This window comes from Ovis canadensis, chromosome 22, assembly GCF_042477335.2.
Source record: "Ovis canadensis isolate MfBH-ARS-UI-01 breed Bighorn chromosome 22, ARS-UI_OviCan_v2, whole genome shotgun sequence".
NCBI classification, from domain to species: Eukaryota; Metazoa; Chordata; class Mammalia; order Artiodactyla; family Bovidae; genus Ovis; species Ovis canadensis.
Genome location: NC_091266.1, coordinates 32,900,137 through 32,913,459, shown reverse-complemented (window position 1 = coordinate 32,913,459; position 13,323 = coordinate 32,900,137). Strand labels below are relative to the sequence as shown.

General features: G+C 43.0%; 1 protein-coding gene across 1 annotated transcript in view; it reads right to left on the bottom strand.

The window, feature by feature from the left end:
• Window positions 1-13,323, bottom strand: part of CC2D2B (coiled-coil and C2 domain containing 2B) — a 206,286-nt gene that overhangs the window by 4,894 nt on the left and 188,069 nt on the right. Inside the window, exons 31-33 of the mRNA XM_069568154.1 lie at window positions 9,244-9,378; window positions 8,750-8,872; window positions 1,425-1,483 (exon numbers count right to left, since the gene is read on the bottom strand). Of these exons, the coding sequence (XP_069424255.1) occupies window positions 1,425-1,483; window positions 8,750-8,872; window positions 9,244-9,378 (317 nt within the window). The remainder of the gene's footprint in view (window positions 1-1,424; window positions 1,484-8,749; window positions 8,873-9,243; window positions 9,379-13,323) is intronic.

The window sequence follows — 13,323 nt, the reverse complement described above, 5'->3', positions numbered from 1 at the left end:
TCAGGCTCTTGCTTGGCTTGAGGAAGCAAGATGCTTCCTGGGGTAGCCAGCACTTAGTTCTCAAAGGCACTTCTTTCTTCCAGTTCCCTGTGTGTAGACAGCTGCCTACTAGGTGTGATTTGCTGGGTTGGCATTCTTGTTCTCCAAGAGCCTCCTCTGACATAAGATGTCTTGTTTCCAAGAAATGCTCTATAAAAATCCAGGTATCTTATCTGAGGTAATGTTAGTAGGAATGGGGTTAGTAGATCAGTTAATCCAGCAAGTGGAATTGGGAGGAAATGAGACACTGGACTGATCAGTATGATGATCAGTTTCTCCTGATCTGATCATTTCCCCCAAATGTATGCTCTATGCTGGCAGGGAGTTTCACCTATCTACCCCGCCTCTGAAACAGTGCCTGCTGAGGAACTGTTCCAGGGAGGGAGAAAGTGAAGCCCAGTTGAGCTGGTTGGTGGGAAGCCTTTCCTCTGCAGAGGATTATTGTGTGTTGAGCCTCTGCTTTTGGCTGAGTCTAATATAGTATTGAGTTTGCAGAGAGTCTCAGTCACGGCTACACACCAGAATCACCCGTAGGACTCTATCAAAATACTTCACTATCCTCCAGATAGTGGCTCAACAGATCTGATCCTGGACTCTGGCACCTATATTTAGTTCCAGAAGCAATTCTGATGAAAACTAAAAGTTGGAGACAATTTCCCTAGTGCATTTCTTCCTTTTTTTTTTTTTTTTGGTTAAGAGCTGGGGAAGAAGAATGGGAGTAAGAGGTGGGGGTCATGTGCTAGTGAGAAAAGGGAGTGGCAAAATGCTTTTCGTCCTTTTCAGTTTTGATTAGTTGGTAGCAGCTTACATGCCAGCCTGCTGTGTCAGCATGAGTCACTGGAAGTAGTCAGGTCTAGAAGCTTCTGACATATATGGAGTAGGAGCAAGGTCTGCTGCAAAGGCTGTGACACTTTGGGCTTGACTGAGCAACTCCTCAGGGTGTGTGTGTGTGTTTGTGTGTGTGGAGTACGTATATGAGGGTACGTATCAGTACCAGGGACAGTACTGATATTTCTACTACCCAGCTCGGATTTTTTACCACACCCTGTTGTTCTTTCAAGAAGTGTTAGCTATTGATTATTAGTATAAGGCTCAACAGGTGTGTGTTGAGAACTTCCCAATAGCAGCCCACAGTGTTGTCCAGATGCAACTGTATTTAACTTGGCATGTTTTTTCAAGGAGTATTGTGGATAGCAGAGGGGCTGATTTTTTTATGCAAGGGCCAAGAGGCAGACAACTCAATGGAACTAGTAAATCTCCATTTCATGCTTCTGTTGCTGAGTCTAATAGGTATTTTGAGAGACTGGGTTACAGAATTGAAGGGTGGCTGAATGGGAGATTAGGGAGAAAACATGATAATCATAGCATACAAATAGAGATCATACCTGTTCTTTAGATCTTCTACCATGCTCTTATTAGTATCAGAATAAATTATTTCTTCAGGCTGAAATACAGAAAACTGAAAGTGAGAAAAGATTCTAGGGAGGCCATCTTGATATCAGTCACCCCTTGGAGTGCTGATCATAATGGGGAGGGGCAACCTAAACCTGTCTCATGTGGCAGAAACACTCAATAATAGGGGCACAAAGCTAACACAGATCACAGTGTTTCCTTTGATTTTAATACTACTTCACCAGGGCAGGGAACAGGAAATGGATTTACGAAAGATATTTCTCATGAGACAGCTCTACTGTTTGTTTATTCAAATAAGAACCTGGCATACTTATTCATTCCATCAGACAATCTTTGTAAGCTATACTGGTCTCATCCGCTTATTAACTGTGACCTTGGAGAAATTACTTAACCGCTTTGAGTCTTGGTTACCACATCTTTTAAAGAGGGACAATAAGAGCATCTACTTCCCTGGGGTCATGCAAAGATTTTAAAATAAAGTCATACATGTAAAGCCTGAAACATATTGCTCAATAAGGCCAGATATTACTCTTCTAACATGGTTGATCATCCTCCTCCTTTGCTTCTTTCAGCAGGCAGGAGCCAGGCCTCCACGTTCCCAGATGTGCATGCGCAGACATGCAAGCATACACACAGCGCCCATTTCAGTCTCTGCTGTCTTGAAGTCTTGGCTTCAGGCACCCCAGCAACAGCAGAGAGCAAGGCTCTACTGTGTTTCCCCATGTTGCTCCGCTGAGCTGGATTTTCTGGGACAAGGAGCAGACTTCTCCAACCCCCTCCCTCCTACCCAAACACCCTGCAGGGCTCACATAGACAAGAATGGAGGAGTGGGACTGGGTTTAGAGTCTTTATGTTGAATATTTATGAGCTGAGAAATAGAGGCTCTGTAGAGACAGGGACAGATGCTTCCCCCTCATGAGTGTAAGGGAGGAAACATTTGCTAGGACTCCAGGTCTCAGAAAATTTCGGGGGTGATTTGAGGAGGGTCAGTCTATCATGTCCTGATCTAAGTCAGTGGCTCCCAAAATGGGATGCCCCCGCAGCAAAATGTTGCTGAGTCAGCAGCCTCAGACCTACTGACTCAGAAACTATGAGAGTACAGCCTGCTGCTGCTGCTAAGTCACTTCAGTCGTGTCCGACTCTGTATGACCCCAGAGACAGCAGCCCACCAGGCTCCCCCGTCCCTGGGATTCTCCAGGCAAGAACACTGGAGTGTGTTGCCATTTCCTTCTCCAATGCATGAAAGTGAAAAGTGAAAGTGAAGTCGCTCAGTCGTGTCCGACTCTTCGCGACCCCATGGACTACAGCCTACCAGGCTCCTCTGTCCATGGGATTTTCCAGGCAAGAGTACTGGAGTGGGGTGCCATCGCCTTCTCTGAGGGTACAGCCTAGCACACTGCTTTCTAACAAGCCCTCCAGAGGGTTACGATGCCTGCCATGGTTGGAGAACCACTAGATTAGAGAATATGCTCAGACACAGTGAATTTGCCCAGAGTAGAACATGGCAGAAGACGAGATACTGGAGAAAGTAAAGCTTAAAACCCAGCATCATCTTGCAGAGGTCACCAACTATTGCAGACAGGGCAGGTAAAACAAATCCTGACTGCTGTCCTCAATTACTGTCTGCTCCTCCAAAATACTGCCCTGTGCCCCTAACCTGGCAACTCCTGTGGATTAGTTAGACCACCTTCAGGCCTGAAAAAGAGGCCTGGGTTATGTTGACCCAATACGTTTATGGAGTGTTAGTTTATTTCCCATTTGGCAAAGGCCCCTTTCAGGGAATTCATAACCTTTGAAACTTGAAGAGGACTTCCCTGTAACTCCATTTCTCTCTCACAAATTTATGTTCTCAATTGTGATTAACAGGAAAAAAAAACAGCATTCACTACAAATGGTGGTTTATTCTGTTATGTGTGTGACAAGGCAGAAGATCAAGGGCCACTGACCCACAGGGAAGAAATCAGTAAAGATGAAAGTCAAATGCAACTATGAGTTTTCTGTTTAATTACTCAACTTGACAAAAGGTTTAGTTTCCACTCTCAGTCAGAGTGGCTTTTAAAAATACGATTTTGATAACGGCAGCCCTTTCCTTGGTGATGCTGAATGAAGAATAAATGCCCAAATCCTGACCCGGACCACAGCTCACCTCCACTCACCCTCTGGTAGCAGCCAAGCTGGCCTTTCAGCTCTGTGACAGACACTTGGCCCTGCAGGTCTTCATCTGCCTGCAGTGCAGTAGACCTGAGTTCGATCCTTGGGTCGGGAAGATCCCCTGGAGAAGGTCATGGCAACCCACTCCAGTATCCTTGCCTGGAGAATCCCATGGACAGAGGAGCCTGGCAGACTACAGTCCATAGGGTTGCAAAGAGTCAGACATGACTAAGCGACTAACACACAAACAGCAGGTCTTCAAGCCTGCTGTTTCTGCTTTGTGCTGGGACTACTCTCTTCACTAATCTTCATCTAGACCAGCTCCTGCTGCTCACCCCTCTCCACTGTACTGCTGGACATCACTTTTTTCCCCAGGAAGCCCCTGAAGCTCCCCTTCCCCTCATGTTTCCTGCTGTGTGCTCCCCAAAGCACATTCGTTTCTTCTTAGTGGTATTTCTCTCTCTCTACTCCAAGCGCTTTTTCCTTCTGTTCCCTCCTCTAGAACACAAGCTCCAAAAACACAGTTGCTGTTCAGTTGCTCAGTTTTGTCCAACTCTTTGCACCCCCGCGGACTGCAAAGTCATGTCCGACTCTTTGCAACCCCATGAATCGCAGCACGCCAGGCCTCCCTGTTCATCACCAACTCCCGAAGTTCACTCAGATTCATGTCCATCGAGTAAGCGATGCCATCCAGCCATCTCATCCCCTGTCGTCCCCTTCTCCTCCTGCCCCCAATCCCTCCCAGCATCAGAGTCTTTTCCAATGAGTTAAATCTTCGCATGAGGTGGCCAAAGTACTGGAGTTTCAGCCTCAGCATCATTTCCTCCAAAGAAATCCCAGGGCTGATCTCCTTCAGAATGGACTGGTTGGATCTCCTTGCAGTCCAAGGGACTCTCAAGAGTCTTCTCCAACACCACAGTTCAAAAGCATCAATTCTTCGGCGCTCAGCCTTCTTCACAGTCCAACTCTCACATCCATACATGACCACAGGAAAAACCATAGCCTTGACTAGACAGACCTTAGTCGGCAAAGTAATGTCCCTGCTTTTGAATATGCTATCTAGGTTGGTCGTAACTTTTCTTCCAAGGAGTAAGCGTCTTTTAATTTCATGGCTGCAGTCACCATCTGCGGTGATTTTGGAGCCCCCCAAAATAAAGTCTGACACTGTTTCCACTGTTTCCCCGTCTATTTCCCATGAAGTGATGGGACCGGATGCCATGATCTTCGTTTTCTGAATGTTGAGCTTTAAGCCAACTTTTTCACTCTCCTCTTTCACTTTCATCAAGAGGCTTTTTAGTTCCTCTTCACTTTCTGCCATAAGGGTGGTGTCATCTGGATATCTGAGGTGATTGATATTTCTCCCGGCAATCTTGATTCCAGCTTGTGTTTCTTCCAGCCCAGCATTTCTCATGATGTACTCTGCATAGAAGTTAAATAAGCAGGGTGACAATATACAGCCTTGATGTACTCCTTTTCCTATTTGGAACCAGTCTGTTGTTCCATGTCCACTTCTAACTGTTGCTTCCTGACCTGCATACAGATTTCTCAAGAGGCAGGTCAGGTGGTCTGGTATTCCCATCTCTTTCAGAATTTTCCACAGTTTCTTGTGATCCACACAGTCAAAGGCTTTGGTATAGTCAATAAAGCAGAAACAGATGTTTTTCTGGAACTCTCTTGCTTTTTCCATGATCCAGCAGATGTTGGCAATTTGATCTCTGGTTCCTCTGCCTTTTCTAAAACCACCTTGAACATCAGGAAGTTCACATATTGCTGAAGCCTGGCTTGGAGAATTTTGAACATTACTTTACTAGCATGTGAGATGAGCGCAATTGTGCGGTAGTTTGAGCATTCTTTGGCATTGCCTTTCTTTGGGATTGGAATGAAAACTGACCTTTTCCAGTCCTGTGGCCACTGTTGAGTTTTCCAAATTTGTTGGCATATTGAGTGCAGCACTTTCACAGCATCATCTTTCAGGATTTGAAATAGCTTAACTGGAATTCCATCACCTCCACTAGCTTTGTTCATAGTGATGCTTTCTAAGGCCCACTTGACTTCACATTCCAGGATGTCTGGCTCTAGATGAGTGATCACACCATCGTGATTATCTTGGTCATGAAGTTATTTTTTGTACAGTTCTTCTGTGTATTCTTGCCACCTCTTCTTAATATCTTCTGCTTCTGTTAGGTCCAGACCATTTCTGTCCTTTATCAAGCCCATCTTTGCATGAAATGTTCCCTTGGTATCTCTAATTTTCTTGAAGAGATCTCTAGTCTTTCCCATTCTGTTGTTTTCCTCGATTTTTTTGCATTGATCGCTGAAGAAGGCTTTCTTATCTCTTCTTGCTATTCTTTGGAACTCTGCATTCAGATGCTTATATCTTTCCTTTTCTCCTTTGCTTTTTGCCTCTCTCCTTTTCCCAGCTATATGTAAGGCCTCCCCAGACAGCCATTTTGCTTTTTTGCATTTCTTTTCCATGGGGATGGTCTTGATCCCTGTCTCCTGTACAGTGTCACAAACCTCATTCCATAGTTCATCAGGCACTCTATCCATCAGATCTAGGCCCTTAAATCTATTTCTCACTTCCATTGTATAATCATAAGGGATTTGATTCAAGTCATACCTGAATGGTCTAGCGGTTTTCCCTACTTTCTTTAAGTCTGAATTTGGTAATAAGGAGTTCATGATCTGAGCCACAGTCAGCTCCTGGTCTTGTTTTTGTTGACTGTATAGAGCTTCTCCATCTTTGGCTGCAGAAAATATAATCAATCTGATTTTGGTGTTGACCATCTGGTGATGTCCATGTGTAGAGTCTTCTCTTGTGTTGTTGGAAAAGGGTGTTTGCTATGACCAGTCCTCTATTTGTTTTAGATTTTTCAAAAAGATGTAGGAACTTCCTTGGTGATCCAGTGGCTAAGACTCTGCCCTCCCAACACAGGGAGGATGGGATTGATCCTTGGCCAGGGAACTAGATCCCACATGCACAGCCAAATAAATAAATTTTTTTTTAAAGATGTAAAACATTACTGATAGACTTAAAGTACTCTATATACTGCTCCCTGATCTCATTTCCCTTTTTTCTCTCTCTAAAGGTAATCTTTACCCTAAATTTGATGTTTATCATTCTCATGCTAGCTTTTATACTATCACTACGTATCTGTGGGCTTCCCTGATGGTTCAGATGGTATTCTTTCTGCCTGCCAAGCAGAAAACACTAGTTCGATAGCTGGGTTGGAAAGACCACCTGGAATAGGAAATGGTAACCCACTCCAGTATTCTTGCCTGGAGAAATCCATGGACAGAGGAACTGGCAGGGCTACAGTCCATTGGGTCACAAAGAGTTGGACATGACTGAGCAACTAGCAATTTCACTTATATATCTATATATAAACATATTTTTCAAACTTCATATATATCTGTCATTTCACATCTTCTTTACTTTGCTCAACATTACATTTTTTATGTTCACTCATGTTGATACAACAGCTCTAGGTCAGTGGTTCTCAACTGCGGGAATCACTTGGGGAGCTTTAAGTAACACCAATGTGTGGGCTCTTCACTCAGGGATTCTGATGTCATGGATGTACAGTCAAGTTGAGAGCTACAGTAAATTAGTTCCATATATTCTTTTTTATTGCTGTATAGAAGATTTTGGGTTTCCCTGGTGGCTTAGACAGTAAAGAATCTGCTTGCAATGCAGGAGACCTGGGTTTGATCCCTGGGTCAGGAAGAGCCCCTGGAGAAGGGAATGGCAACCCACTCCAGTATTCTTTTTTTTTTTTTTCACTCCAGTATTCTTGCCTGGAGAATTCCATGGACAGAGGAGCCTGGTGGGCTATATCGTATGGGGTCACAGAGTCGGACATGACTGAGTGACTTACACATACACACGTATAAGATTTCATAGTATGGGTTCTTGACAACTTATGTGCCCATTTTCTGGTTGATAAATTGTCTCCTTTTTTTTTTTTTTCCTATTTCAAGCAATTCAGTAATGACCATTGTTGTGCTAGTCTCTCTGTGCTAGGGTACATTCTTAGAAGCTAAATTGGAGGATCAAAGGTTGAGCTTTTTCAACTTTAGCAACCTTACCATATTGATTTTCAAAGAGTTTATGGCAATTTACACTCCCACTATTTCTCAGCCTGTTTGCCAATATTTGATATGATCACACTTTAAAAAATGTTTCCCAATCTTATACATGTGAAATCATGTTTTGTTTTAAATAATATTTCCCTCAGTACAAGTGAGGCTGAGCTCTGGAGTTTCTGCTTCTGTGAATTATCTTCTTCCTATTTTTCCATTGTTCTTTCCCTTATCCCCCCTCTCTTTCTTCCTCTGGGTCATAGCTCCCGGTTTTTGAATTTTGCAATTGCCTGCACATTGATATACCATGGCTGCCAATCCAGAAATGGCTGTTGAAATGGAATTTGGGTGTCTTCCCAAAGTGATACTGAGCACACCACAGAGTCCCTGGCCAAGTCGTCTGGTGGTTAGATTGGTTCCTAATGCTCTGATCTGTACTTAGGTCTCATAACTCCTGAGCTCCAGGTAATAGGTCTGCAGCTTACCTTTCTCATCTTCTCTCAAGAGGAGTAACGTAGGGAAGCGCCATCACAGTCCTGGCTTCAAAAACTGAGACTGGCTCTGGTTCCCTGGATTTCATGACTCACTTTTAGACTTTGCTCCCATCCTCTTTGGGCCCTGTTCACTGATGGTGTTTCTGTCCTATTTCTATTCACGAGATACCCATCATGGTTCAGAGCCCAGATAAGCCTTTTGTTTTTCAATTTTTATACTTTATTATTGTCATGGATGTGTAGTAGAAGTGCAAGGTCAAAGTAAGAACTTATTACACCATCTGGACGTTATATTTTCTGTTTCATGATGAACACTTAAAAAATTTTACTCTAAAACCTAAATTCACAATTAAGATGATGCCTTCTTCCAATTCTTCTTTTACAAGTAGAGGAAAAGGACCAGCGTAGCCCAAAGTCAGGCTGGATGGCAGAGAAAACTGGCTTTTATTGATATTGCTAAACCATTCAATAAGCAGTCAGCTATATAAATGTAACAAGAGCTATCACAACTCTAAGGTCAGAACCAATGGTAACTTTCATAGAGACACACCTGGAAAAGTGTGATTTACCTGAATGCTTTGTGTTTTTGTTCCTTGATAATTTTTTGGAAGCAACTGTTTCCAGAAACTTTCCTTTGAATAGTCAAAATACACAGCCATTGGTGAATTATTCTGCTGAAGATTAAACCAGACCTATTAAAACATTAACACAGAATCAATGTAGGCCCATGGGAGTACAAAGCCCATAGTGGGTTACAGTCTTTCTACCCAGTGAAGTGGCAGAAACCAAGGACAGCTCTGAGGCAGGAGGTGCAGAGAATTCCAGGGGCATGTGAACACGAGCCTGCTCATTGGTTCTCAGCCCCGGAGGCACTACGGAATCACCTGAAGGCGCTTTGGGGATGGAAGATTTCCCTGGCCCCACACCCTAGGGATTCTAACTAAACATCTACGGTTTCTTCAGTGTTTCCACATGATTCTAATGTATAGTCAGGGTAGAGAGCCACAAGTTTGACTCCTGAGGAGAGAACTCAAGATCTTCCCTCCTCACCCAATACACTTACGTTTTCACCATCAAACAAACAATCTACACCTTGTAACGGACAAAATGGGTCAAACTGCTTATGACACTGTCCAGTTAATGGATTCCAAAGCAAATATTCATCAGTTTCCTGAGTTAATACATACGCCACGGGCCCCTGTCCGAAGAAAGAGTTAAAATTATTTCTGGTGGATGATCGATTTAACTCATTTTTGCATTGGAAATTGTAGTGTAAGCATATGCTATCTCTGACTTTTTACAGATAATATTATCAATCACCTTATAGATTCTTTATTCTGTATGATTTATCTATTTATTGGCCATGCTGCACGCCTTGAGGGATCTCCGTTCCCTGACCAGGGACTGAACTCAGGCCACAGCAGCGAAAGCCCAGAATCATAACACTGTGTCATCAGGAAACTCCCTGATATCTCTGATCTTTTAAAAGCCTTTTTTAGAATATTTACAATTTTTTTGAAAAGGGAAAAGCCAAAGCAATAGAAATCCACAGGCCCAAGCTATCATGAGGGTTCAAACGAGAGAACTTATGAGCCAGTGTTGCCACCCTCATAGCAATAAAATCTGTTGTTCTGATGAAATCAGTATATGAAGAACATTTCCTAATAGTTAGTGCTAACGCTTAGGGGTACTTTTGTATAACTCACACAAAGGTGGTATATGGATTAGCCCTGCTTTAAGCAGAATATATTTAGAGATCAAGGGTGAACACCATGTAGAGTTATGGTGTTAGTCCAAGGCTCTGAAAAGCTAGGTGAAGTTAAAAAGCCATCAAATTAATTTTGAGAACAAGATCTAGAATTAGAGGCCAGAGAGAAATTAAACAAAAAACCATTTGAGGAATAAAAGTAGTCACTATGTTACTATTTTGCTCTGCACATACTTTTGAAGTGTAAACCTTTCTTATTTAGCAAAAAATAAAAATCTCAGGTAATGATAATAATAACTGCTTAACATTTATCATTTACGTACCTCAGGTTCTGTACTCAGTGCTCATGCTAATTTTACTTAATTTCTCACTTTAATTAATTCCAAATTCTGTGAGGTAGGTATGATTATCATGCCCACCTTTCACATGAAGAATAAGAGGTTAACAACATGTCTAGGGTAACAGTAAATAGCATTATTCCTTTGAGCGGGGGCTTCCCTTGTGGCTCAGCTGGTAAAGAATCCTTCTGCAATGTGGGAGACCTGGATTCAATCTCTGGGTTGGGAAGATCCCCTGGAGTAGGGAAAGGCTACCCACTCCAGTATTCTGGCCCGGAGAATTCCATGGAATGTATAGTCCATGGGCTCGCAAAGAGTCGGACACAACTGAGTGACTTTCACTTTCACTTTGAGGGGGTAGATAAATGAGGCTCAGAGAAATAAATAAGGCTGAGATCATACAGCTAGTAAACATTATTAGTGAAGTGAAAGTTGCTCAGTCGTGTCTGACTCTTTGTGACCCTATGGACTGTATGCAGCCCACTAGGCTCCTCTGTCCATGGGATTTCCCAGGTGAAGAGGCTTCACCTCAACCACACAGCCAAGGTGAACTGTATAGGTAAGTGCTGACACCCAGTGTTGACTCACAGGTACAAATACAAATGTTTGTTAAAATATTGTTCACTGTTTACTGCCATCTAGTGGTACTCAAAGCTACAGCAGAGCGATCACATGGGGAAATTAGCCATAGATTTTGGACAGGGAGGCCTGGCGTGCTGCAATTCACGGGGTCGCAAAGAGTAGGGAACTGAACTGAATGAACTTTCAGCTAACAAACAGGACACAGAAATAAGTTTTGCAAAGGAAATACAGAGAAATAAATGATCGTGACAAAAAAAATCTGGACGTTTTAAACGCTTACAATATAGTTCATATTATTAAATAGAAATAGAGTCCTAATAAGGCAGCTTTCTGGATGTTTGATGGGAAACAGATGGGGAAACAGTGGAAACAGTGTCAGACTTTATTTTGGGGGGCTCCAAAATCACCGCAGATGGTGACTGCAGCCATGAAATTAAAAGACGCTTACTCCTTGGAAGAAAAGTTATGACCAACCTAGATAGCATATTCAAAAGCAGGGACACTACTTTGCCGACTAAGGTCCGTCTAGTCAAGGCTATGGTTTTTCCTGTGGTCATGTATGGATGTGAGAGTTGGACTGTGAAGAAGGCTGAGTGCCGAAGAATTGATGCTTTTGAACGGTGGTGTTGGAGAAGACTCTTGAGAGTCCCTTGGACTGCAAGGAGATCTAACCAGTCCATTCTAAACCAGATCAACCCGGGGATTTCTTTGGAAGGAATGATGCTGAGGCTGAAACTCCAGTACTTTGGCCACCTCATGCGAACAGTTGACTCATTGGAGAAGACTTTGATGCTGGGAGGGATTGGGGGCAGGAGGAGAAGGGGATGACAGAGGATGAGATGGCTGGATGGCATCACTGACTTGATGGACGTGAGTCTGAGTGAACTCCGGGAGTTGGTGATGGACAGGGAGGCCTGGCGTGCTGCGATTCATGGGGTCGCAAAGAGTCGGACACGACTGAGCGACTGAACTGAACTGAACTGACAATTAAGCTGTACAAATTAGTGAGTTTCTGGCCCATTTCTTGCACAATTAAAATTTGAGCAGTGAAAAATAGGGAGAGGTACATCTTAATTATCTTAAAATATAATTCTAGGAACATATAAAGATGATGATGGTGATGATGGTTAACAACCACTATGTAACTATTGCTACATCACCTACCCCCATCACTTACTGAGCATTTTCCATAAACCAGATACTGCTCTCAGTGTCATATATTTACCACATAATTTAGTATTTCTAGTAACCCCATGTTGTTCAGTCGCTAAGTCATGTCCAGCTCTTTGCGACCCCATGAACTACATACAGCATGCCAGGTTCCTCTGTCCTCCACTATCTTCCAGAGTTTGCTCAAACTCATGTCCATTGTATCAGTGACACTATGTAACCATCTCATTCTCTGCCACTCTCTTCTCCTTTTGCCCTCAATCTTCCCCAGCATCAGGGTCTTTCCCATGAGTCAGCTCTTCACATCAGGTTGCCAAAGTATGGGAGCTTCAGCTTTCGCATCATTCCTTCCAGTTAATATTCAGGGTTGATTTCTTTTAAGATTGACTAGTTTGATCTCCTTGTAGTCCAAGGGACTCTCAAGAGTCTTCTCCAGCACAATTCAAAAGCAACAGTTCTTCAGTGCTCAGTATTCTTTGTGGTCCAACTCTCACATCTGTATGTAACTACTGGAAAAACCATAGCTTTGACTATACAGACCTTTGTCGGCAAAGCGATATCTCTGCTTTTTAATACACTGTCTGGGTCTCTCGTAGCTTTCCTTCCAAGAAGCAAGCATCTTTTAATTTCATGGCTGCAGTCACTGTCCATAATGATTTTGGAGTCCAAGGAAGAAAATCTGTCACTGCTTCCACTTTTTCCCCGTCTATTTGCCATGAAGTAATGGGTCTGGATGCCATGATCTTAGCTTTTTAACACTGAATTTCAGGTCAGCTTTTTCACTCTTCTCTTTCAGCATCATCAAGAGGCTCTTTAGTTCCTCTTCACTTTCTGCCATTAGAGTGGCATCATTTGCATATCTGAGGTTATTGATATTTCTCCCAGGAATCTTGAATCCAGCTTGTGATTCATCCAGCCTGGCATTTTGCATGATGTACTCACACAAAGAAGTTAAATAAGCAGGGGGACAATATACAGCCATGTCATATTTCTTTCCCAGTTTTGACCAGTCAATTGTTCCATGTCCAGTTCTAATGCTGCTTCTTGACCCGCATACAGGTTTCACAGGAAACAGGTAAAGTGGTCTGGTATTCCCATCTCTTTCAGAATTTTCCACATTTTGTTGTGATCCACACAGGCAAAGGCTTTAGCATTGTCAGCGAAGCAAAGTAGATGTTTTCCTGGAACTCCCTTGCTTTCTCCATGATCCAACAAATGTTGGCAATTTGATCTCTGGTTCCTCTGCCTCTTTGAAACCTAGCTTGTACATTTGGAAGTTCTCAGTTCACATAATGTTGAAGCATAGCTGAAGGATTTTGAGCATTACCTTGCTAGCATGTGAAAT